Source organism: Pristis pectinata, chromosome 3 (assembly GCF_009764475.1).
Source record: "Pristis pectinata isolate sPriPec2 chromosome 3, sPriPec2.1.pri, whole genome shotgun sequence".
Lineage (NCBI taxonomy): Eukaryota > Metazoa > Chordata > Chondrichthyes > Rhinopristiformes > Pristidae > Pristis > Pristis pectinata.
The window spans coordinates 135,058,289-135,085,178 of record NC_067407.1 but is presented as its reverse complement, the minus strand read 5'-3'; the positions used below and the strand labels follow the sequence as shown (position 1 = coordinate 135,085,178).

The 26,890-nt window shown below is 49.0% G+C and overlaps 1 protein-coding gene across 1 annotated transcript; it reads left to right on the top strand.

The window, feature by feature from the left end:
* Positions 1–1,055: 1,055 nt before the first annotated feature.
* Positions 1,056–26,502, top strand: LOC127568025 (dapper homolog 2-like). Its single transcript, XM_052011272.1, has 4 exons — positions 1,056–1,340; positions 16,842–16,974; positions 23,299–23,607; positions 24,797–26,502. The coding sequence occupies exons 1-4, from the start codon at positions 1,110–1,112 to the stop codon at positions 26,500–26,502; spliced, it is 2,379 nt and encodes a 792-aa protein (XP_051867232.1). The 5' UTR covers positions 1,056–1,109.
* The last annotated feature ends 388 nt before the right edge of the window (positions 26,503–26,890 follow it).

Here is a 26,890-nt window from a genome sequence, read left to right as displayed (position 1 = left end):
TACTGTTATTGTTTTTACCTGTACTACCTCAATGCACTCTGTACTAACTCAATGTAACTGCACTGTGTAATGAATTGACCTGTACAATCAGTATGCAAGACAAGTTTTTCACTGTACCTCAGTACAAGTGACAATAATGAACCAATATCAGTACCAATACCAATACCAAGGATAGGTTGAACGAGCTAGGGCTTTTCGCTTTGGAGAGAAGGAGGGTAAGAGGTGACTTGATAGAGGTGTACAAGATGATAAGAGGCATCGACTGAGTGGACAGTCAGAGACTTTTCCCCGGGGCGAGAATGGCTAACATGAGGGGGCATAATTTTAAGGTGATTGGAGGAAGGTATAAGGTGGATGTCAGGGGTAAGTTTTTACACAGAGAGTGGTGGGTGCGTGGAACACACTGCCGGCAGAGGTTGTGGGGGCAGATACATTAGGGACATTTAAGAGACTCTTAGGTAGACACATGAGTGACAATAATGAACCAATATCAGTACCAATACCTATCCTTGGTATTGGTATTAGTACTGATATTGGTTCATTATTGTCACTTGTACTGAGGTACAGTGAAAAACTTGTCTTGCGTACCGATTGTACAGAAATGGGGGGCTATGTGGGAGGGAAGGGTGAGATAGATCTTAGAGCAGGATAAAATGTGGGCACAACGTGGTGGCCTGTACTGTGCTGTAGTGTTCTGTGATGTAGACCGTGTACAGGCAGGTGGGATGAGTTAAATTTGGCATCTTGGTCGGCGGAGACAAGGACCTGCTGCCGAGCTCTGCTGTTCTAAGTGCACTCGTTCCCTTTCAGCGGGTTCTGTTTAGAGTGGGAATTGTTTTGCCAACCCAGCGTCTGATGACGCTGAGGGTGTGAATCCGGCCTCACCAATTGAAGGCTGGCTTGTGAGTTTGGGACGGGAGGGCAGGCGTGATTCGGGAGATTGTTCCGAACAGGTTCTTTTTCCTCTCAGTCTGCAGCCAGCACTTTGAAGAGTTAAATGCGGTTTTGTTCTCTCTCGCCACCGGCTGAATCTGCATTCATCCTTCCCACCCCCTCCCCCCCCTGTCTCCCTGTCCATCTCTCAGGGAGGGTAGTGCCCACAGTCCAAGATGCAGAACAGGCAGCACCGACTCACCTCTGCACCTTTGGCCGTCTCGGATCGCTGCAGAGCCGGGGAGAGGCTGCAGGCAGCCCTGGCGGGGTTGCAGGAACTCGACCTGCTGAAAGAGCGGCAGAGGGAGCTGGTCAGGAGGGCGCTGGGGACCGAACCTGCCCCCACACAGACAGGCACCGAGGAGCAGCGGCTGGAAAGCACCCTGAGCGCCTTGAAGGAGCAACTGGTAAGGACACCTCCCGGCTTAAAACGCCCTCACCCACAGCCGCGGCTATCTAAGAGTCTCTAAAGATCAGCATTTGCACCAAGCCTACCCTGAACCCAACTTTAAAACAAATTAGATTTTAATTATTCGGGAGCTGAAGATCGGTACTGTTCATAGACACAGTCCTTTCACCCAGATATTTGCCTTTTACTTTGTGAACAAACTGGACAAACACGTATTTCCATTAATCTTGTAAATGTGTTTTAATATAAAACATACCTATTTATGTCTACCTCTCGCATCTTTAACTCAAAGTGTATTGCTAAAAGTGTACACTACAAAGGGACTTAAAACTGCGAGATATTGTGATTAGCCGGACATTTCTATAAAAATCTTCTCCCTCCAGATGTCCAATAAGCCCTGGTGTTCCACTCTGAGGTACCTTCGTACAAACTTTAAAGTAAGTACATCCAAAATGCTGAAACTTCCATCCAGAATCAGAACAAGATTTATTATTACTGACAGATGACGTGAAATGTGTTGTTTATGATCTCCTGGACACGGAGACCTCACAAACACGCATACAAGATGCAAAGGTGAAAAGCTTAAAACGCGGTACAGCTCCTAAACAGGCATTAAACCCTGGAAGGACTAGCACTGCGATAGCACTTTTGAATCTCCACATGTGTACAGAGTCCAACAAAGATATATTTTTAACAGTCTTAAAGACGCTGTGAGATATACTAGTGAATTTTTAAGACCTATTTACTGACCACCTTTGACTCTATCCCTTCGAGGTAAAGATTTACAAATGAGCAGATCTTGGGCATTTCAAAGCGACCACAGTTCAACAAGAGCTGCTGAAGGTTTTGCCCGTGTGGAGATCGAAAAGTGCTATCTGAAATCTTGTTCTGATTCTGGATGGAAGTTTCAGCATTTTGGATGTACTTATTTTAAAGTTTGTACGAAGGTATCTCAGAGTGGAACACCAGGGTTTATTGGACATCCGGAGGGAGAAGCATTTTATAGAAATGTCCGGTTAATCACTGAATATCTCGCAGTTTTAAGTCCCTTTGTAGTGTACACATTCACGGATAAATTTTAAAAGTATAAAAGAATTCTAGGTGTTAATAGCTCTGGGTCAAACGGTGGCAGTGGACAGATTCAGAGATTCACTCCCCTGTTGAATAGCCCGTGTGTTGCTTCGCAGCTGATTAACACTTGGTGAGCCAGCGAGACTCAATCCACATCGAAGGCGATACACATCCGCGCTCACAGAGTCCGAACCCACTCAACCCATCAACAGTTCATTACCTGGGTGTGAAGACTCCGCGGGCTGCCCAGACCTCCCCCGCCCCCACCTCTCTCTCTCTCTTTGTCCCGCATGACTGGCTCTCTGCGTTTCTGCAGCTCAGTGTTCATCCTCTGCAGATGTGCATTCCACTAGCCCCCAACCCCATTCCTCCCACGTCTCAGCCCTCCCCGTGGGAGCATCCCAACCGCAGATTCTACGCAGTAAATCCCCCAACCTTTCTTGAAAACTACTTTTAAGCGGCTGCACTCCAGTGTCTTGCTAAAGAGTTAATGTAAGATTGGTATTGGTATCGGTATTGGTTTATTATTATTGAAAAACTTGCCTTGCACACCGATCGTACAGGTCAATTCATTACACAGTGCAGTTACATTAAGTTAGTGCAGAGTGCATTGAGGATCTTTATTAGTCCCATGTACATCGAAACACACAGTGAAATGCATCTTTTTTACGTAGAGTGTTCTGGGGGCAGCCCACAAGCGTCGCCAGGCTTCCAGTGCCAACATAGCATGCCCGCAACTTCCTAACCCGTACGTCTTTGGAATGTGGGAGGAAACCCACGTGGACACGGGGAGAACATACAAACCCCTTGCAGACAGCGGCGGGAATTGAACCTGGGTCGCTGGCGCTGTAATAGCATTACGCTAACTGCTACACTACTGTGTGAGCCCTCTTAAGAATACAATCCTGCTCTGCCATTCGATGTGATCGTGGCTGATCTACCCTTATCTCCTTGGTGCCAGTTCCCCAAAGCCCTCCCTTTCATTGATCTTTCAAGCAAGAGCTATCTACCTCCTCTACAAATACCCGCAATGATCAAGCCCCCACCATCCTCTCAGGCAGAGGATTCCAGAGATTCACCACCCTCTGTGAGCAGTTCCTACACACCTCAGTTTTATATGCCTGGCCCCTAATCTTGTGACCAAGTCCCGTTGCTTGAGATTCTCCTACCAGTGGAAGCATTTCATCATCCACCCTGTCTTATCCCTGAAAGATTTTTTTAATGTTACAATAAGGTAACTTGCAGTTTAAACTGGCATCATGGAAGGCACATTGTGAGCCAAAGGGCCTGTTCCTATACGGTACTGTTCTATGCTTTAAGGTCATAGAATGTCCCTTCGGCTCGCAATGTTGTGCCGACATTTTATCCTGCTCTAAGATCTATCTAACCCTTCCCTCCCACATAGCCCCCCATTTCTCTATCATTCATGTGTCATTCTAAGAGTCTCTTAAATGTCCCTAATGTATCTGCCCCCACAACCTCTGCCGGCAGTGTGTTCCACGCATCCACCACTCTCTGTGTAAAAACTTACCTCTGACATCCCCTTTATACCTTCCTCCAGTCACCTTAAAATTATGTCCCCTTGTGTTAGCCATTGTCACCCTGGGAAAAAGTCTCTGACTGTCCACTCGATCTATGCCTCTTATCATCTTGTACACCTCTATCAAGTCACCTCTCATCCTCCTCCTCTCCAAAAAGAAAAGCCCTAGCTCACTCAACCTATCCTCATAAGACTTGCTCTCCAATCCAGGCAGCATCCTGGTAAATCTCCTGAACTCTAAAGAATATGGATCTAAATTGGTTTATTATTGTCACATGTACCAAGGTACAGTGAAAAACCTATTATTGTCACATTCTGAGATGAAAACCCTTGTTTTGCATGCCATCCATACAGATCATTTCATTACACAGTGCATTTTAAGGAACAAGCTAAAACTGGGCAGCACAATAGTGCAGCTAGTGGAATCACTGCCTCACAGCACCAGAGTCGTGGGTTCAATCCTGACCTCCGTTGCCGTCTGTGTGAAGTAAATGGGTAAATTGTTTTTTTTATTGTCACATGTACTGAGGTACAGTGAAAAACTTGTCTTGCATACTGTTCATACAGATCAATTCATTACACAGTGCACTGAGGTCGTACAAGGGAAAACAATAACAGAGTGCTGAATAAAGTGTTACAGTCACAGAGAAAGTGCAATGCAGGCAGACAGTAAGGTGCAAGGCCATGATGAGGTAGATTGTGAGATCAAGCTGCTTCTGATAGGACGTATTAGCTTCCAAAAGTGGCTGGAAAAGATTCCATGACCTCCTTATTAGAGAATGGGGACTTGACCCAATGCACTCACTGGGGAAAATGCAGTTTATCTGATCATTATCTCATTGCAGTTTGTGGCAGCTTGCTGTGCATCGACTGGCTGCTGAGTATCCCACATTACTGCATTTCCAAAATTACCACCAAGTCTGTGAGGCTTTTTGCAAAGACCTGAAGTGTGAACAGTGCAATAGGAGTGTAAATCTATTTATGTGGAAATCTTAAACTCCTTAAAAACCTTATGATTTTTTTCCATTTGTAAACAGAACGGGTCTCTGTTGTGATGCGGGAAGGACGGCAGTGAATTTATCGACAATGGGCACCCACGAAACGAGGCAGTAATGAGCAGAAAATCTGTCCTGGTTATGTTGATTGAGCCATTTAAAAATAGGAGGGAGCACCTCCTACCCTTCGCTTTCTCTCCATGGGATTTCTTGGGTCCTCCAGTGAGAGTGAACAGGGCCTCGGTTTGGCACAGCTGGTAGAGCTGCTGCCTCGCAGCGTCCCAGGTTCAATCCTGACCTCGGGTGCTGTCTGTGTGGATAAGATAAGATATCTTTATTAGTCACATGTACATTGAAACACACGGTGAAATGCATCTTTTGCGTTCTGGGGGCAGCCCGCAAGTGTCGCCACGCTTCCGGCGCCAACGTAGCACGCCCGCAACTTCCTAACCCGTAAGTCTTTGGAATGTGGGAGGAAACCGGAGCACCGGGAGGAAACCCACGCAGACACGGGGAGAACGTACAAGCTCCTTATGGACAGTGACTGGAATTGAACCCGGGTCGCTGGCGCTGCAATAACGTTACACTAACCGCTGCACAACTGTGCCTGCCCTGGAGTTGGCATGTTCTCTCTTGTGACTGCTTGGAGTTGCTCTGGTTTCCTCCCACATCCCAAAGATGTGGGAGTTGGTTGGTTAACTCGCCGCTGTCAATTGTCCCTAAGTGTGTAGGTGAGGGTTAGAATCCAGGGGGAGTTGATGGGAATGTGGGGAGAATTAAATGGGATCAAGTATAAATGGGTGGTTGATGGTCAGACTGGGCTTGATGGGCCTAAGGGCCTGCTTCCATGCTGTATCTCTCTATGGCTGTGAGAGCGGACCTTTGGCAGTGCAGCACTCCCTCATCTGGGTGTCATCCAACTGGGAGGAGGGAGGGATGGTGTGAAATATTATCAAGCATCTGGGGGCTGACAGATCACTAGAGATTGCTTTAGTGATAGACAAAAAAGATAAGATAAAGATGTTTAGGAAATGGAACGAGATGTGAAATCCTTAGAGAAGAATGGGGCATTGAAGAGGAGGGAATGACCTCGGCAAACAGTGACTGTACCTGTTAATTAAAGGTAGACAGGGAACAATTGCCTTCAAGGCAAACCTCCTCCCTGGCTGGCTTTGCCTAATTAAAAAGCTCTAGGCTGACAGGTCCCAGATAATAGTGCGTTTCCAGGTTGAAAGGCCACCTATTCATTCCTGGATTGGGCTAACGTTCTTCTCGGAGGTGTCAGTTCCTCTCTGCCCTGTGAAGTTTGGCCCAGTTGTAGAGCCATTTGGTATTGGTTTGCTATTGTCACTTGTACTGAGGTACAGTGAAAAACTTGTCTTGCATACCGATCGTACAGATCAATTCATTACACAGTGCAGTTACATTGGGTTAGTACAGAGTGCATTGAGGTAGTACAGGTAAAAACAATAACAGTACAGAGTAAAGTGTCACAGCTACAGAGGAAGTGCAGTGCAGGTAGACAATAAGGTAGATTGTGAGGTCAAGGGTCCCTCCCATCGTATAAAGGCTTATCACCGTGGGATAGAAGCTGTCCTTGAGTCTGGTGGTACGTTCCCTCAGGCTCCTGTATCTTCTGCCTGATGGGAGAGGAGAGAAGAGAGAATGACCCTGGTGGGTGGGGCCTTTGATTACGCTGGCTGCTTCACCAAGACAACGAGAGGTATAGACAGAGTCCATGGAGGGGAGGCTGGTTTCCGTGATGCGCTTGGCTGTGTCCACAATGCTCTGCAGTTCCTATAGTTGCCGTACCAAGCCGTGATGCATCCAGATAGGATGCTTTCTATGGTGCATCGATAAAAGTTGGTGAGTGTCAAAGGTGACATACTGAATTTCTTTAGCCTCCTGAGGAAGTAGAGGTGTTGGTGAGCTTTCTTGGCTGTGGCATCTATGTGATTGGACCAGGACAGGCTATTGGTGATTTTCAGTCCCAGGAACTTGAAGCTCTCAACCCTTTGACCTCAGCACTGTTGATGTAGACAGGTGCATGTACACTGCCCCCTTTCGTGAAGTCAATGGCCAGCTCTTTTGTTTTGTTGACATTGAGGGAAAGGTTGTTGTCATGACACCATTCCACTAAGCTCTCTATCTCCTTCCTATACCCCATCTCATAGTTATTTGAGATACGGCCCACTATGGTGGTATCATCTGCAAACTTGTAGATGGAGTTAGAGCAGAATCTGGCCATGCAGTCATGAGTGTATAAGGGAGTAGAGGATTGAGGATGCAGCCTTGTGAGGCACCAGTGTTGAGAATAATGGTGCTAGAGGTGTTGCTGCCTATCCTCACTGATTGTGGTCTGTTGGTCAGAAAGTCAAGGATCCGGTTACAGAGGGAGGTGTGGAGTCCCAGGTGTCAGAGTTTGGTGATGAGTTTGCCTGGAATTATAGTATTGATTGCCCTGTCTCCTCACTGGAAGACCTGAACAGTGCTGGGAGGTCGAACGACAGCTCCTCCTGCCCTCAGGCACCTGACCCAAGTGGTCTGGGAAAGCCCAGTGTCGATGTTACTCGACAGCAGCGACTTGTTGGGTGAGGCAGAGTGACCCTCTGTCTATTGGAAGTGACTTAATAGAAGAAGGCAGCACTGGACCTCCTGAAGTGCTTCGCAGTCAATGAGCTGGGTTTTGAAGCATAGTCCACGTTCTAATGTAGGACAGCTGTTCAGTGTATAGAAAGTCCCTGTAGCAGTAGGAATAATGAGTATTTTTAGTGATGTTGGCTGAAGCATATGTATTTGAGTGATAGACTCTGGGGGTGTGGGGGGGGAGGTGATGGGAATGTGGGGAGAATAAAATGGGATTAGTGTAAATGGGTGGTTGATGGTTGGTCCATACTCGATGGGCTGAAGGGCCTTTTTCCATGTTGTATGACTGTGACCTTCCCCCCTCTTCCAGACCTTCTGTGACCAAGTATCCAAGAAATCTCACAATGGCACCAGATGGGCAGGCACGGTAGTGTAGCGGTTAGCGTAACGCTATTACAGCGCCAGCGACCCGGGTTCATTTCCGGCCGCCGTCTGTAAGGAGTTTGTACGCTCTCCCCGTGTCTGTGTGGGTTTCCTCCAGGTGCTCCAGTTTCCTCCCACATTCCAAAGACGTACGGGTTAGGAAGCTGTGGGCATGCTATGTTGGCGCCGGAAGTGTGGCGACACTTGCGGGCTGCCCCCAGAACATTCTACACAAAAGATGCATTTCACTGTGTGTTTCGATGTACATGCGACTAATAAAGATATCTTATCTTATTATAGCAAGTAAGTTCACCTCTTGTCAGGATGGCACTTATCGGACACAATCATGCACAGGCCAATGTTGAACTTGGACATCAGGCTGGGATCAGAGCTTCTCTGCACTAAGCCTCCATTTCCCTTCAGTTTCTTCCCCTGCTGACGCATTGCTCACCTGAGTGGTCGCCCTGTGTCGGGACAGTGAGCTGCTTGCTCTGGAGGCTGGGCACCAACTTGGGTTTGAGTACCTACACTTTCTATTGGCAGGGGGGTGTCATCAATATTCAGGAGTGAGAGCCCCTTGTGAACTCCCTCTCACCCTGGCTCTGAGGACCCACAGTGATTAACACTAATGCCCATCCAGATGAAGTATAGAAACATGGAAATAGGAGCATGTGGGCCATTCGGCTCTTCAAACCTGTTCCAGCATTCTGTATGATCTTGGCTAACCATCCCTTTTCCTTCTTTCTTCCCATATACCCTATCCCTCTAGTTGTAAGAATTGAATCTAAGACTTTAGAACATAGAACAGTACAGAACAGGAACGGGCCCTTCGGCCCACAATGTCTGTGTTGACTATGTCAGTTTAAACTGCACTCCTGCCTGCACATGGCCTATATTCCTCCATTCCCTGCCTGTTCGTGTGTCTGTCTAAATGCTTCTTAAACGTTGCTATTGTATCTGCTTCCACCACCTCCCCTGGCAGTGTGTTCCAGGCACCCTACTGTGCTCTGTGTAAAAAAAAACTTGCCTCATAAATCTCCTTTAAACTTTCCCCTCTCACTTTAAACCTATATCCTCTAGTATTCGATGTTTCCACCTTGGGTAAATGACTATCTACCATATCTATGCCCCTCATAGTTTTATGAACTTCTTATAGTATCAGGTTGCCACCTCAGCCTCCGATACTCCAGAGAAAACAACCCAAGTTTGTCCAACCTCTCCTTGTAGCTAATACTCTCCAATCCAGGCAGCATCGTGGTGAACCTTTTCTGCACCCTCTCCAAAGCCTCTGCATCCTTCCTGTAGTGTGGTGACCAGATCTGCACACAATATTCCCAATGGGTCTTTGATTATGCTGGCTGCTTTACTGAGGCAGGGAGAAATATAGACAGAGTCCATGGAGGGGAGGCTGGTGTCTGTGATGTGCTGAGCTGTGTCCACAACTCTCTGTGGTTTCTTGTGGTAATAATATGGAGATAAGATAAGATTTCTTTATTAGTCACATGTACATCGAAAAACACGGTGAAGTGCATCTTTGTGTAGAGTGTTCTGGGGGCAGCCCGCAAGTGTCGCCACGTTTCCGGCGCCAACATAGCATGCCCACAACTTCCTAACCTGTACGTCTTTGCAATGTGGGAGGAAACTGGAGCTGCCGGAGGAAACCCACGCAGACACGGGGACAACGTACAAATTCCTTACAGACAGCAGCCGGAATTGAACCTGGGTCGCCGGCGCTGTAATAGCATTACACTAACTGCGATTCAGTCAGAAGAGTCGTAGAGACAACCGGCACAGAAACGGCCCAACATGTCCATGCTGGGCATGGACCCATCTATGACAATCCCATTCACCACTAACCTTGGTGATTCAAGTGCTCGTCCTGATACTTCCTAAATGTTGTGGAAAATCTTGGTGGAACCTTTAAGGACGATGAGGGGTTTTGTCAGTTAAAGAGGGAGGAGCTGTTTATGTCGACAGGTCTGCAAGAGGAGGACACAGATTTAAGGGAGTTGGCAATAGAACTAAGAGAAGGTGGGGAAGTTTCCTTCCATGGTTGGTTATAATCTGAAATGCAGGGAATTGGGGTGGAAGCAGATTTGATAGCAAATTGTCCATCCTGAATACATCTCCTATAGTGAGACTTGTGGCACCCCCCACCACCACACCCTCCCACAACACTCTAGACACCCCAGCCCGTGAAAGCACAATCCTCCCCTCAAGTCCCATCAGTATGTTGTGTGTTTCACTGAGATCACAGTGCAGCGGGTAGCGTAACATTATTACAGCGCCAGTGACCCGGGATCAATTCCAGTCACTGTCTGTAAGGAGTTTGTACCTTCTCCCCGTGTCTGCGTGGGTTTCCTCCGGGTGCTCCGGTTTCCTCCCACGTTCCAAAGACATACGGGTTAGGAAGTTGTGGGCATGCTATGTTGGTGCCGGAAACGTGGCGACACTTGCGGGCTGCCCCCAGAACACTCTACGCAAAAGATGCATTTCACTGTGTGTTTCGATGTACACGTGACTAATAAAGATATCTTATCTTAAATGTGATGGGGGGGTTTTATTTGTTTGCTTACAAAGGAGGAGGATGGGAGGCTATGGAGGGAGTGCTGGGATTGGGACTAATTGGATTAGTCGATTAAACAGTTGGCTCTAGCATGCTGGGCCAAGGGTCTTCTGTTCCATGTGATTCCAGTCACGGACACCATTGATGTGTGACCCTTACTTCCTTCTAAACTTGGAATGCAACATCAAGTTGGGCCGAAGGGCCTGTTTCCGTGCTGTATGACTCCACGTCATGGAGAAATCTGACCCTTGCTTCTGATGCCCATGTGGAGTTTGCACGTTCTCCCCATGACCACAGGGTTTCCTCCGGGTGCTCTGGTTTCGTCCCACATCCCAAAAATTCAGCTCTAGGTTATTTAGCCATTGTACATTGCCCCTCATTCAGTGGGCCACAGGACATCCATGGGGTGGGGGGGGGGAGTGGATGGGCGTGTGAGAGAGAGTAGGTCACAGGGAAGTAAGTGGGGAATGGCATTTCTGACGTGGACTCGATGGGCTGAATGGCCTATGTTGTATGGAAATATGAAAGTTGTCTGTACTTTTATCTTCCTTGAGGTGGTTTTTGAATGTGGCTCACTCCTAATTTTTCTACTCTCTCTCTCCCTCTCTCCTTCCACCCTCCCTTTCTCTTTCCCCCTCTCTCCCACCTCTCTCCCTCCCTCCCTTTCCCTCCCCCCTCCATCTTCCCCCCATCCCTCCTCCTCCTGCTCCCCCTTTCCCTTCTTCCTGCTCTCTCCCTCTCTCTCTCTCCCTCCCTTTTCCTCCTCCTTCGTCCTTCTCTTTCCCTCCCTCCCTCCTTTTCAAAATCAGAATCAAGTTTATTATCACTGATGCGTCATGAAATTTGTTGTTTTGCGGCAGCCGTACGGTGCAAGACATAAACATTACTATAAGTTACCAAAAATAAATAAGTAAAATTGTGCTAAAGAGGAAACACGAGGTAGTGCTCATGGGTTCGTGGACTGTTCAGAAATCTGATGGCGGAGGGGAAGAAACTGTTCCTGAAATGTTGAGTGTGGGTCTTCAGGCTCCTGCACCTCCTCCCCGATGGTAGTAATGAGAAAAGGGTATGTCCCGGATGGTCTCCCCCCCCCCCCCCCCCTCTCTCTCTCTCTCTCTCTTTCCCTCCCTCTCTTCCCTCCCTTCCCCCCTCTCTCCCTCCCTTACCCTCCTTCTCCTCCTCTCTCTCCTTCCTCCCTCTCTCTCTCTCTTCCCTCCTTTCCCTCGCCCCTTCTCCCCCCTTCTCCCCCTCCCTTTCTGCAGACATATATCAAAAGCAGTAATTGTAGGAAACCAAATCCTCACATCACACAATTACGATTAATGTCTTTGTTTTTCTGGAAATGGCTGAAATGAGATCTTAGTGATGTTCTAAATTATCAATGACCGCTGTATATCTTCAGGACAGTTTCTGTGACCCGGAGCCATTAATCAAGAATGTCTAGACTGGGATGCTTTGGCTATGCATTAGTCAGTTCTTAAAGTGGATTCGGGTCACTGCAAAACTATAAACAAGGCACAGTGAAAATAAATCACTTCAGAGTCTGTCTTATAGGGGGTAACTCCATCTCTTTTTTTCCATCTCATTGAGTAGTTTCATCTGGGGAAGGAGATTGTTAACAGTTAATATTTCTGAAGCAATAATCTCCTTTGGCTACAGAGAGGCCACCCATTCATACACATCAGGGAGAGTGGGTATTCAGTAACCACTCTGTGTTGAACTGTACCCCATAAACTCTTGTTTGCAAAGCACCATAGAAAGATTGGACTAGGGTTAGGAGTCAGGTTGAGTTTATTGTCATGTGCACAAGTACGATGAGGTACAGGTACAGTGAAAAACTTGCAGCAGCATCACAGGCAGGTAGGTTTTTCATTGTACCTGTACTTCACTGTACTGGTGCATATGACAATAAACTCGGCTTGGCTTGACTTGAGTACCCTTGAGCCAGTTCCCTCATTACCTGAGATCGTGGCTGGCCTGTGGCTTACCTCCACACATCTCTCTTTTCCCAATTTCCTTTACTTGGCTAACAAAACTTTTAACCAACTCACATTGAAGACAAACACTTGACCCTGCACTTATTGCCATTTGGAGAGGAGTTGTGAATTTTAATCGCCCTTTGTGCGTAGTGATTCCTAAATTCACCCTTGAACAGCTTGCCTTGAATCTGTAGACAATCTGCGCTGTTTGGGGCTCCTGAATCTGTGGAAATAGTTTTACCCAGAGATGTGTACCATATATATCACGAATAAAATATCTCCCCATGTTTCTCTTACCTGTGCCTACCCATCAGCCTCTGTCTCCTAACACACCCCCTCCCCTAACACACCTGGCTTCATCCTCGTCCTCACCTGGTCCCACCTCTCACCTGCCTCACCCCTCCCTCTCACCTCTTTATACTGGCCATCTCCCCTCTCTACTCTCTGACCTTGACCCAAAACGTCGGCCACCCCTCTTCCTCCACAGATGCTGCCTGACCCACTCAGTTCCTCCAGCATCTCATGTGTTGCTCCAGATTCCAGCATCTGCAGTCTCTCTGGTGTCTCCATGAATAAAATATATTTTTGAAATATAAAAAAAATAGTTTCACCCTACCCTACCTCTTGGGAACTTCAAGCAGATCACCCCTTAACCTTCCAAATATCGGATAGTAACATCAGTTTGTGTAATCTCTTGTATTTCAATCCTTGGGTTTCAGGTATCGTTCTCTGCTGTCTCCATCCGAGGCTTGTATATCGTCCGCATGGTATGGAGCCCAGAACTGCTCACACCACCGCTTTGTTGATCTGTAGCATTCCTTTTACCCAGTTATACTCCACCTCTTTAGGGCAGGGACGGTAGTGCAGAGGGCAGGCACGGTAGTGTAGCGGTTAGCATAACGCTATTACAGCGCCAGCGGGTTCAATTCCCGCTGCTGTCTGTAAGCAGTTTGTACGTTCTCCCCGTGTCTGCGTGGGTTTCCTCTGGGTGCTCTGGTTTCCTCCCACATTCCAAAGACGTACAGGTTAGGAAGTTGTGGGCATGCTATGTTGGTGCCAGAAGCGTGGCGACACTTGCAGGCTGCCCCCCAGAACACTCCACGCAAAAGATGCATTTCACTGTGTGTTTCAATGTACACATGACTAATAAAGAAATCTGATCTTATCTTATATAAAGACCAGCAGCCCATTAACCATTCGGTTTACTTTCTGTACTTTACCTGGACATTTCAATGATCAATGTATATGGACCACTGCTACCAACCTAGGTCCAAAGTGGAAGACCTCATGATGTCTCTGTTGAAATCTTGTTGAGTCTCCTCCATAATCAAATTAAAAGCTGACTTGGCCCCACCCAATCTAACCCCAGCCCCAGCCCCAGCCGAGGACCTAGAATATTTTCCAGTACAGTAGATGTAGCAGTCTCAGTCTCAGGTGTGTTTCAGGATGAAGAATCAGGATAGAAAAGGCTTAGAGGGATATAGTCCAACCGCGGGCAAATGGGACTAACTTAGATGGGCATCTTGGCTGGCATGGACTAGTTGGGCTGAAGGGCCTGTTTCCATGCTGTATGACTCTATGAGACGTGTGTGGTGACCCTGAGCTAGATACCCTTCTGAGCCAGATCCTCCCCTGCCAAAACACGTAGCTGGGTCCTGTTAGGCTGAGGTTGGTTACCAGGATCTGCAGTGTGATAGTGCTCTTGCCTCTGAACCAGAAGGTTGTGCTTTCAGGCCTCCTTATCAAGGCAGCCCAAAATCTAGGCCTGCACTTCAGTGAAACACTGAGGGTGTGCTACACTGCCAGAAGACTGACATTGAGGTCCTGTCTCCCCTGGGAGTTGGGCATGAAAGATCCCAGGCGCTATTTAAGGGAGTGTAGGGTAGCTATCCCTAATGCCTTGGCCAATATCTCCCCTTCTGCTGATGTTACTAGTGCAGAGGAAGCTTCTCATTGTAACTCTGCATGCAAATTGGCTGCCACAGTTGTACAATACTCCGGTAACTTCACTGTCTGTAAGTTGTTCTGGGGCATCCTCATGACATGTAGTACATAGATAAAAAAGTCAAATTTATCTTAGAGCAGGATAAAGTGTTGGCACAACATTGTGGGCCGAAGGGCTTGTACTGTGCTGTGGTGTTCTAAGTTCTATGTTATCCAATGCCTCTGGAAAGCCCAAACCCAGTAAAGTACTTTTCAAAGGTAGGAAGCAAGGCAGGCAATTTGTGCACGGCAAGCTCCCATTAACTGCAATGTGATCATGACCAGATCATCTGTTTCATTGATGTCATTACAGACAAAGATTTACTCGAATATTACCATGACTGGAGGGTTTGTGTTATACGGAGAGACTAGATAGACTGGAGACACAAGAGAGCCCGCAGATGCTGGAATCTGGAGCAACACACAAACCCGGAGCAACTCAGCGGGTCAGGCAGCATCTATGGAGGGAAATGTTCTGTCAACATTTTGGGTCAAGATCCTTCATCTGGACTGGAAAGATAGAGGGGAGATAGCCAATATAAAAAGGTGGTGGGAAGGGGTGGAGCAAGAGCTGGCGGGCGATAGGTGGATCCAGGTGAGGGGGGGAGGTGTGATAGGCAGATGAGGGGGGGGGGGGGGGAGAGTGGGAATGGTGTCAGAAGCTGGGAGGTGAGAGGTGATGAATGTTTTCCCCGGAGCGAAGGAGGCTGAGAACGACCTAACAGATAAAGTCATGAGGGACCATAGGTAAGGTGAATAGCCACAGCTACTTGCCAGGGCAGGGGAGTCCAAAACTAGAGGGTTTAAAGAGAGAGGGGAAAAATTTAAAGGGGACCTGAGGCGGGGCAACTTTTCCACACAAATTGTGGTCCATCTATGGAATGAGCTGCCAGAGGAAGTGGTTGAGTCAGGTACAATTACAACATTTAAAGGCCATTTGGACAGTTACATGGATAGGAAAGGTCTGGAGGGATATGGAACAAACGTAAGCAAATAGGACTAGCTCGGTTGGCATGGATGAGCTGGGCCAAAGGGCCTGTTTCCGTGCTATATAACTCCATATGTTTTCTGAGGAAGAATTTTTGTGAAAGGACTCCCCTTGCTCTTCCTTGGAAGAGTGCCATGGGATCGCTCGCATTCACCAGAGAACAGACAGGGCCCTTGTTAAACATCTCGTGTGAATACAGTGCCTCTGGCAGTGCTAGCCCTCCTCTCAGCACTGCACTGCACCATCAGCCTAGATTCCTGGGCTCAAGTCTCTGAAGTGGGATATGGGCCCCAACCCGCAACTGAATACCTCTCCTCATTGGCCCTCTTTTTGAAGCTGGTGCCTAACAAGCCTGGAGCATAGAGTCATACAGTATGGAAGCAGGCCCTTTGGCCCAACTGGTCCGTGCCGACCAAGATTCCCATCTCAGTTGGACCCATTTGCCTGCATTTGGCCCATATCCCTCTAAATCTTTCCTATCCATGTATCTGTCCAAGTGCCTTTTAAATGTTGTTAACGTACCTGCCTCAAACACTTCCCCTTCCTCATTCTGCTGCAAAAATGTAGGTGGGCTGATCAGTAAGTTTGCAGATGACGCAACAATTGGTGGAAACGTGGATAATGCAGGTTATCAAAGGACACAGCAGGATACAGATCAGTTGCAGATATGGGCAGGGAAAAGGCAGATGGAGTTTAATCCAGGCAAGTGTGAGGTGTTGCATCCTCAACCAACCCCCACCCTTCCCAAGCACCTGTAGGATTATGTTTTGGACAACACCACTCTAGCCAATAAGTTGGAAGTGGAGACACAAGTGATGCTGGAATATGGAGCAAAAAAACAAGATGCTGGAGGAACTCAGCAGGTCAGGCAGCATCTGTGGGGGGAAGTGGACAGTTGATGTTTTGGGTCGAGACCCTTCATCTGGACTGGAGGAGTGACTGGGTGTGTGACTCACACTAAGGAGTCTTCTGAATAAATAATCAAACAAAGACAATTTACTCAGATGGGGAAGTCCATTCAAAGAGGTAACAGAAGCTACAGCAAGACTGCTGATGCCGGAATCTAGATGAAAAACACAATGATGCTGGAGGAACTCAGCAGGCCAGGCAGCATCCGTGGAGAAAAGCAGGCAGTCGACGTTTAGGGTCAGCTACAGCAACTTCTCCCTATGACCCTTGCAGAAAATACAGTTGGGGATAGTCACTGATAAATAACAGAGTGTTAAACAGTGGCTGTGCAGTGCTGCTCTGACGCTTTCCATATTGACCCTTGGAACTCTTCACTTCCCAGCAGAATATCAAGAGAAGAATCTTGCTAACCTGCCTTTGTTATTTTTTTGAGTAACCCCCTCCTTGTTTGATTTCCAGTCACATTTAAGGAAACAGGATGTGGGGTTGAAAGTTCACTTGCAACACTTGGACCGACAAATTAGTGAGCTGAAGCTGGACGTCAGCAAGGCATCCTCTGAGCAACTGGAGAGTGACAGCAGGTCAAGTTCAGGTGAGCTTCGTGTGTTGGGAACAGGGGATGTTGGTATCCCCAGGACCTTAGAGACAACATGGATGTTCCTGTGCTGTACTGTTCTATGTTCTATGTATACAGTGGAGTCGAACATGAGTGGATAGTGTCGTAGGTCAGGAGGAGATCATCGACTGCTCTTGTGGTTCTGTTTCCATTCCACTGAATTGCAGCGGAGATGTTCCTTAACTCCATCTGTGATCATACTTTAAAATTGGTTTATTAATGTCACATGTACCGAGGTACAGTGAAAAACTTTGTTTTGCATGCCACCCATACAGATCATTTCATCACTTCAGTGCTTTGAGGTAGTAAGGTGAGAGGGGAAATGTGAGGTGAGGGGGAAACGTGAGGTGAGAGGGGAAACGTGAGGTGAGAGGGAAATGTGAGGTGAGAGGGGAAAGAGTTAAGGTGAGAGGGGAAAGATGTGAGGTGAGAGGGGAAAGAATTAAGGTGAGAGGGGAAAGAGTTAAAAGAGAACGGAAGGGACAACTTCTTCACAGGGTGGTGCGTATGTGGAACGGGCTGCCAGAGAAAGTAGTTTGAGGCAGGTAAAATAACAACATTCAAAAGACACTTGGGTAAGTACATTGGTAATTGGTTTATTATTGTCACATGTACCGAGGTGCAGTGAGAAACTTTGTTTTGCATGCCATCCATACAGATCGTTTCATCATGGCAGGCATGGTAGTGTAGCGGTTAGCGTAACGCCATTATAGCGCCAGTGACCCGGGTTCAATTTCGGCCGCTGTCTGTAAGGAGTTTGTACGTTTTCCCCGTGTCTGCGTGGGTTTCCTCCGGGTGCTCCGGTTTCCTCCCACATGCCAAAGACGTACGGGTTAGGAAGTTGTGGGCATGATATGTTGGGGCCGGAAGTGTGGCAACACTTGCGGGCTGCCCCCAGAACACTCTACGCAAAAAGATGCATTTCACTGTGTGTTTCGATGTACATGTGACTAATAAAGATATCTTATCTTATCTAACTTATCTGCAAGGGAAAAGCAATAACAGAATGCAGACTAAAGTGTTACCATTACAGAGAAAGTGCATTGCAGGAAGACACTAAGGTGCAAGGTCATAATGAAGTAGATAGTGAGGTCAAGAGTCCATCTTATCATACTAGGGAGCTGTTCAATAGTGTTATAACAGTGGGCTAGAAATCTGTTCAAAAGATCTAGTGTGATTTAAGATGGTCAATCATAAATCCAGTGCAGAGTGGGAGACGAACATCTCTACCCAGGGAATGTGGAACTGCTCTGGCAGGGAATAGGATGGCACCGACACTTTAAAGAGAAGACACAAGGGAACAGGGAATAGCTGGACAGTGAATGAGGCAGATATACAACATAGGAATGGGCCATTTGGCCCATCTAGTTTATGCTGATATTTATGCTCTGCTCGAGCCTCTCCGTTTTCCATTATTAGTGGAACTCTCCATTCCCATCTCCCTCTTTTGCTTGTCCAGCCTTGTGTGCATCCGTACTGTTTTCCATTCCCACTGCTCTTGGGATAAGGAAGTTAAGGGATAAGGGACCTAGACAGTTTAGGAGAATGGGCAAGGAAATGGCAGATGAGATTCAATGTTGAGAAATGTGAAGTTGTACACTTTGGAAGCAGAAATAAGCGGGCAAATTATTATCTAGAAGGAGAGAAAATTCAAAGTACGGAAGTACAAAGGGACTTGGGGGTACTCGTGCAGGATACCTTAAAGGTTAACCACCAGGTCGGATCGGTGGTAAAGAAAGCGAATGCTATGTTGGCATTCATTTCGAGAGGTATAGTGTATAAAAGTAAGGAAGTGTTGATGAGGCTCTACGGGGCACTAGTGAGGCCTCATTTGGAATATTGTGTGCAGTTTTGGGCCCCACGTCTTAGGAAGGATGTGCTGACGTTGGAGAAGGTTCAGAGGAGATTTACGAGGATGATTCCAGGAATGAAAGGACTTACGTATGATGAGCGTTTGTCGGCTCTTGGACTGTACTCACTGGAGTACAGAAGAATGAGAGGGGACCTCGTAGCGACATTTAAAATGTTGATAGGAAAAGACAGAGTAGATGTGGCTAGGCTGTTTCCCTTGGTGGGTGAGTCCAGGACCAGAGGGCACAATCTTAGAATTAGAGGGTACAGTTTCAAAACACAGATGAGGAGAAATTTCTTTAACCAGAGGGTGGTGAATTTGTGGAACTCCTTGCCACGTACAGTAGTGGAGGCCAGATCAGTGGGGACATTCAAGGAGGAGATAGATAGATATCTAAATAGTCAGGGTATCAAGGGATATGGGGATAAGGCCGGAAATTGGGATTAGAATAGGTTTTTTTTCTCCCCATTCCCCATTTCTTTTTTCCTTTTCCTTGGAGCAGACTTGATGGGCCGAATGTCCTGCTTCTGCTCCCTTGTCTTGTGATCTTGTGATCACCCCCCCCCCCCCGGATTTCATGGTGACCATCCTGTAATGATGGACTCTTGCTCTTCCCTACAATCAAGGAGCTCAAGTATTGGTTCGGACCAGCTGGGACCACTGGTCTCTTCCTGTGCTGCGTTTGGAGGGATGGAAATCCAACAGAAGATGCTGACTTGAGGATGTTTTTGTGCAACAAATGGCCCTGTCCGTCTGGCATTCACTGCCTGATGGGTTGGTGGCAGCAGACTCAAAGGTGGCCTTCAAAAAGGAACTGGTATTGAGGGAGAAAGAGTTGGCAAGAGTTGACACTTTACTCTGTACTGTTATTGTTTTTACCCGTACTACCTCAATGCACTCTGCACTAACTCAATGTAACTGCACTGTGTAATGAATTGACCTGTATGATCGGTATGCAAGACAAGTTTTTCACTGTACCTCGGTACAAGTGACAATAATAAACCAATTCCAATACCAATGGGGAGGGCTGGATTTCTCTTGCTGGGAGCTAGCACAGGCATATTGGGCCAAATGGTCACTTTTGGATCCACAATGTAAACCAGTCCTTTCTAGCTTACTATTTCTGTGCTTTGTTGGTATCAGATCATCCCAGCACCCTCGCAGGTGAATAGTGCTCTTGCTCAGGGGCTGGGCTCCCTCTGTTGAATACAGACTGCAGCAGGGCAAAGGGAGCCTGGAATTTGCTCAGCGCAGTCTAATTGTGTGAACGCTGAATGCAGGCGTATCAGGTGTCTTGTCCCACAGAGCTTGAACAATACTGTCTCCTCACTTGTTCTGTAGGTCAGTTTTGAATGGCACACATATGTATTGGTGTTGGTTTATTATTGTCACTTGTACCGAGGTACAGTGAAAAACTTATCTTGCATACTGATCATACAGGTCAATTCATTACACAGTGCAGTTACATTGAGTTAGTACAGAGTGCATTGAGGTAGTACAGGTAAAAACAATACCAGTAGAGTAAATGTGTGCATCCACGTCTCTCTGAGCATGTCCGTGTGTGCGTGCCCCATTGTGAGTGTATGTCTCCATGTGAATGCATGTGTGTATGCTTCTCAGTATATTGAAGAGTGTGTGCATGTATCTCTGCATATACATGTATGTGTGCTTATCTGCATCTGTGTGCTTGTGTGAGTGCGAATTATCTCCCTGTTTTAGTGTGTGTGCCTACATTGAAAGCACGTGTGTCTCACTTTGTGTTTGTGTTTCCACTGTGTCTCTGTGTGTTTGTGTGTGTATGCCTGCACATGCACGTGTATCTGTGTTTGAGTGTGTGTGTCTGTTTGAGTCTGTATATCTGTGTTTGAAAGTGTGTGTGTGTTTGAGTCTGTATATCTGTGTTTGAGTGTGTGTGTGTGTGTGTGTGTGTTTGTGTGCGTGTGTGTGTATCTGTGTGCCTTTGTGTTGGTGCGTGAGTGCCTCACACAGTATCACACCCGGTCAGTCCGCTGCTGCCATTGTGTGTGCACCCCCGCACCCTTCCCCCCGCCCCCCAGCCTCTACTTCAAGGTTGCTCTGTTGATGTTCAAATCCTGTTGAGCCCCCCCCCCCCCCCCCACCCCCCTACCCTCCACCCACCTTCAGACCGGGAGATCAGAGTGACCCCGGCGCCAGCAGATTACACCACGCTCCTTCAAGCAGTGGATCAGCCAGCCATTCCTTCCCCTTTGTTTGGCGACCTAACGTTGGACCTGAGCATTGTTGTGTGCACAAGATTTATAGTAACAGACAGTGCTTTTCACTTCAAGGTCAGATCATGTTTAACGAGCCAGTTTAAGCCCATACTCAAAGAGCTCTTTCTGTGAGGCTCTATTCCCAGAGCAGGAGTGGGCATCAACCTCTTACCTTAAAGCCCTCATGTCTTTCAGTTGTTCCTTGATTAACCCCTGTGATGATGTCGTCTATCTTCGAGGGTTAGAGTTAATCATTCTGATTTCATCACTTTTCAAGCAGATAATGACTCCCCACAATAGTCCGGATGAAGTTTCCCAACCTCCTCATGTCCTGCCTAAGCCATAGAAACACAGCGTGGAAGGGGACCGTTCAACCCATTGTGCTGTGCTAGCTCTGACAAAGAACATAGAACATAGAACAGTACAGTGCAATACAGGCCCTTCGGCCCACAATGTTGTGCCAACCTTTAAACCTCGCCTAAGACTATCTAACCCTTTCCTTCCACATATCCCTCTATTTTAATTTCCTCCATATGCTTATCTAGTAATCTCTTGAATTTGACCAATGTACCTGCCTTCACCACTGCCCCAGGCAGCGCATTCCATGCCCCAACCACTCTCTGGGTAAAAAACCTTCCTCTGACAGAACCGGCTGGTTTAGGTACAGGACCTTGCTTTGTCTAAGTTCCACCACCTTGCGCCTGTCAAATCACAAAGAGCTGGAGAAGCTCAGAGGGTCAGGCAGCATCTGTGGGGGGAAACGGACAGTCGACGTTTCGGGTCGAGACTCTTCATCCGGAGGTATCGAACTGAAACGTCGAATGTCCATTTCCCTCCACAGATGCTGCCTGACTCGCTGAGTTCCTCCAGCAGATTGTTTGTTGCTCCAAATTCCAGCGTCTGCAGTCTCTTGTGTCTCTTTGTCCCTGTCAATGCTGCTTTAAAGTTATTGATGAGATGACGGTAATTGATGCAACGTCTTCCCAGGTCAACATTTCCCGATCCCGACAGCTCTGCGAGTGAATTAATCTCCCCTCCAGGTCACTTCCAATGATTTTAACTCTGTCAGCACCAGTTATCGACTCACTGACCAGGACTAGATCTTCCTAGTCTGCCCTGGCAAAGATTCTCCTCTCCCAGAAAACTTCTGCTGGATCACCTTGGCTGCCTTAGTTTTTCAGCCTGTGCACCCATGCCACTCACTCTCTCTTTCTTTCCTCCCTCTCTTTCCTCTTTCTCTCTCTCTCTCTCTCTCTTTCCTTCTCTCACTCCCTCTTTCCTTCCCCCCTCTCTATCTCTCCCTCTTCCCCCTCTCCCCCTCTCCCTTTCCCCCTCTCTCTTCCCTTCCTCTTTCCCCTCTCTCTCCCTCTTTCCCCCTCTCTCTCTTCCTGTCTCCCTCTTCCCCCTCCTTTCCCCCTTCCCCCTCTTCTTTCCCCTCTCTCCCCTCTCCCTTTCCCCCTCTCTTTCTCCTTCTCTTTCCCCCTCTCTCTTTCCCCCTCTCTCTTCCCCCCTCCCTCTTTCCCCTCTCCATCTCTCTTTCCCCCTCCCTCTTCCCCCTCTCCCTTTCCCCCTCTTTCCCCCTCTCTTTCCCCCTCTCTCTTTACCCCTCTCCCTCTCTTTCCCCTCTCCGTCTCTCTTTCCCCCTCCCTCCCCCTGTCTCTTCTCCCTCTCCCCCCTCTCTCCCTTCCCCCTCTTCCCCCTCTCCCTCTCTCTTTCCCCTCTCCATCTCTCTTTCCCCCTCCCTCTTCCCCCTCTCCCTTTCCCCCTCTCTTTCCCCCCTCTCTTCCCCCTCTCCCTCTTTCCCCTCTCCATCTCTCTTTCCCCCTCCCTCTTCCCCCTCTCCCTTTCCCCCTCTCTTTCTCCCTCTCTTTCCCCCTCTCTCTTTACCCCTCTCCCTCTCTCTCCCCTCTCCATCTCTCTTTCCCCCTCCCTCCCCCCTCTCTCCCTTCCCCCTCTTCCCCCTCTCCCTCTCTCTTTCCCCTCTCTTTACTTCTTTATCTTTCTCCAGTTTCTGTTTTTCCTCTTTCCTTTATCCCCGTTTATCTCTCCAGCACCTTCTCTCTCTCTTCTGACAATTGTGGCAGTTACTGTTTTTAATTCTGCTCCCTTGGACCCTCTGGTGTTTCACCCCCAGTGGGGTTCCATCAGTAGAGTAGGCGCTGTTGATAATGCCGGTGGTCAGTGCCTCAGTGTTATTTTGTTTCTGATCTACAGGGTTTTACGAGCTGAGTGACGCGGGCTCCTGCTCATTGTCCAACTCCTGCAACTCCATGTACAGTGACTCCACTTCATCCTCGCAGGGCAGCCTGGTGTACTGCAGCCAGCCAGGACAGATCAAGGGCAGCAGGCCGGAGAACCGGCCCCGCTCAGCCGACGAGACCACCGTGCAGTCAGCGGGCCTCACCCCGCAGGGCCCAGGCAAGCGACCTGGCAGGGGGATCAAGACCACCGCTGAGCCGGCCCTCCCCTTGAGCTGCGGGAGGCTGGGATTGGCCAGGCCCAGGCCCAGACCAGTCTCCACAGGTAGGCCTGCTCTCCGTCTCGCATGAGCAACCTCTCGCCAAAGCGTACCGGGTGGCACGGTTACCGCAGTTAGTAAAGCCGCTGCCTCGCAGCTCCAGCGATCCAGGTTCGCTCCCCGCCTCTGGAACTGTCTGCGTGGAGTTTGCAGGTTCTCCGTGTGGGTTTCCTCCAGGTGCTCCGGTTTCCCCTCATATCCATGATCATGCATGATCTGATCGTAGGCTTAGATCTCGTGTTCCCGTCTACCTGAGATGACCTTTCTCCACTGCCTCGCTACCTACCTTGCCTTAAAAACAGCCAAAGATACTGATCCCACTGACCTTTGGGGAAGAGAGTTCCAAAGAGGGTCTTTGAAAAAGAAATTTCGTCTCTGTCTTCCAGGTGAACCTTTATTTTTAGAGTCATAGAGCTATAACAACACAGGAATGGGCCCTGCAGCCAAACTCGTCCATGTTGACCAAGATGTCTACATGAGCTAGTCCCATTGGCCTGTTTTTGCCCATAACCCTTGTGCCATGTACCAGTGTAAATTCCTTTTAAACGTTGCAATCCTACCCACCTCTACACTTCCTCTGGCAGCTCGTCCCAAACACCCACCATCCCTCTGTGTGAAAAGGTTTTCCCTCAGGTCCCCTTTAAATCTTTCCCCTCTCACATTAAATCTATGCCCTCTAGTTTTAGACTCCCCTACCCTGGGAAAAAGATTGTGACCATCCACCTTATCTATGCCCCTTACTTTATAAACCTTCTCCTACACTCCAGGGGAAAAAGTCCCGGCCTATCCAGTCTCTCCTTATAATTCAAGCCCTCAATTCCAGGTAAGGTCCTCGTGAATCTTTCTGCACCCTTCCCAATTTAATGACGTCCTTCCTATAGCTGGGAGACCAGAAATGAACACATGCGGTCTCACCAACAGCTTGTACGGCTGTAAAATGACATCCGAACTCTTGTACTCAATGCCCTGACCAAGTGTGTCAGGCGCCTTCTTCACCGCCCTGTTAACCTGTCTCACCACTTTCAGGGAACTGTGTACCTGTACTCCGAGGTCTCTATATTCTACAACACTTGTGAGGGCCCTTGTCGTTTAGACAGGCACTCGTAGCAGTGACCCCTAGTTCTGGGACAGTCGTGACCTACAGGTAAAGCAATATTGTGACATGTGTTCCTCTCCTTCTTGTCCACGGTTCAGGTGACTTGGAGCGATTTGTACCTCAGCAGAAAGAACCTGCAGCCCCCTTGGAACAGAAGGGAGTCCGCAATGCTGATGTAGTGGACTGGAAGTATCGGTGTGATCTGGTCTCCAAGAACAGCGGCGATGTTTACAACTACCCCAGCCCTCTGCACGCGGTTGCCCTGCAGAGTCCGTTGTTTAGCCTCTCCAGGAGGGCACTTAGTGTGGAAAATAAGTATAGCCTATTGGGCACTGCGTTGCCTTGTCCAGAAAGCAAGCCTGTCCCCCTTGAAGCCGGGCTTGGCTGCTTAAATAAACGAGCCGAGCTAGTCCAACTCAGCAGGGCCGACGTGAGCTGTGACCCAGGAGTGGGTCCAAACGCTGTGGTGTGTGAGAAGGAGCTGGCGTGTCCTGGTGAGGCCAGGAAAGATAACTGCGTCAATAATGGAACGAGGGGACAGCTTGAGAAGATGTTGGCCTCGCGCCGGGGTGACAGATGGCAAGGTGCGGGGCTCCAAGGGGAGGGGGTTGCCAAAGCTAAGGCGAGTCGCTGGGAGCCTGCAGGCAAGGGGAATATCTCCGCCTTGATCGATCAGTTGGGAGGGGATTCTAAAGCTGACGGCAGTGGCTTGCATTTCAAGCCAGTGGTGAAAGGTTTGATCACCACAGGTTCTTGCTTGGGCCTACCCATGGCCCGTGAAGCAGGCTTCTGCACTGACCTATCCATGGCCTACAGGGCAGGCTCCTCCTCCAGCCTACTCACGGCCCACGGAGCAGACTCTTGCTTGGGCCTGCCCACTGCCCAAGGTGCAGGCTTCTGCACTGGCCTAGTTGGCTTGTCCAATGGCAGCCAGCTGACTGGCCAGGATCCTGGCTCTCCCAGCGCCAACGTACCGCCCAGGCCGGGCCAGGACAGGCCGAGGGGCATGGCGGGCCAACGTGTGGGTGGTCCGCTGGGGGATGGCTTTGTCCAGGCCTGGTTCGTGGCCCCAGAGTCCCGGCAACGAGTGCAGGTGTGGCCATCTGGCAGCAAGGCCAAGGTGACCAAGATCAAGAGGAGGGTCAGTGAGGCCGGGTGGTGCGGGACGCAGACACTGGATGGAGCGGGGGCCATTCTCGGTCCTGTCGCCAAGGGGAGTTGGGGTGATGGGCACGGTCCCTCGGGCCCAGGGGACGAGCCTGGTTTCCACCCCCCCAGTTGTGGTCCTGGGTTCTGGTGTTCTGCCCTCTGCCAGGAGCCGGGTGCGAGGCCTAGCCTGTGCCCAGCAGGCAGAATGGCCTCGGGCCGTCGCTTCTGCTGGGGCGCCCCGCGGCACAGGGCTGGGAGGGCCAACAGGGCCCGTGTCCCCTGCACTGGGAGGCAGCGGGGCTTCAGGGCCCGCCCTGGGGGCTTCAGCGACTCGGAGCAGTCAGAGTACTCGGCCGAATGCGCCTCCCTCTTCCACTCCACCATCGCCAGCGGCAGCAGCGCGGACGAGCGCAGCGACCGCACGGCCGACCGCTTCGGGGATGCCGAGTCCAGCGGCAGCGAGTTCGGGCCCCCTGCGGAGCAGGCTGGGGGCGGCCCCCTCCTCGGGACCCTGGGCCCAGCTCCCAACCAGCCGACGACAGGCCGGAGCCGCCGGACGGAGGCCAGGATTTGCCGGATAAAGGCCTCGAGGGCTCTGAAGAAAAAGATCCGGAAATTTCAACCTGAGGCCTTAAAGGTTATGACCATGGTGTGAGGAAGGGCCTGACCTCTTGGGGTATCCCATGGAGATCTCATGCTGGGCACTGTTGTCCCAGGCAACAATGGAAACGACCCTTCAATAGAGGGGGATGTCCAGTCACGAACTATGATTGAACTTTGGGACCGTTTGCCAGAGACTGAATGTTCCTGGTCCTATGTATAATAATTATTGTTGTTATCTGAAATATTGTGAGGTGCATTGTATAACAAAATGAATAAAGTTGCCCTTTGACAACACTGGAGTCAACACCATGGTTTTATGTTTCCATCCTGACTGAGGTAGACAAAATTATGAGGGGCGTAGGGTAGATAGTTCACCGAGAAGTGTCTAGGCAAGTGGATAAGGTGGTAAAGAAAGCATATGGAATGCTTGCCTTCATTGG

Excerpts from the sequence above, each read along its gene's own strand:
- LOC127568025 (XM_052011272.1), top strand. The coding sequence starts at position 1,110 with ATGCAGAACAGGCAGCACCGACTCACCTCTGCACCTTTGGCCGTCTCG. Across the intron at positions 16,975-23,298 it reads TGACAGCAGGTCAAGTTCAG|GGTTTTACGAGCTGAGTGAC; the intron begins GTGAGCTTCGTG and ends TCTGATCTACAG. Across the intron at positions 23,608-24,796 it reads GCCCAGACCAGTCTCCACAG|GTGACTTGGAGCGATTTGTA; the intron begins GTAGGCCTGCTC and ends TCCACGGTTCAG.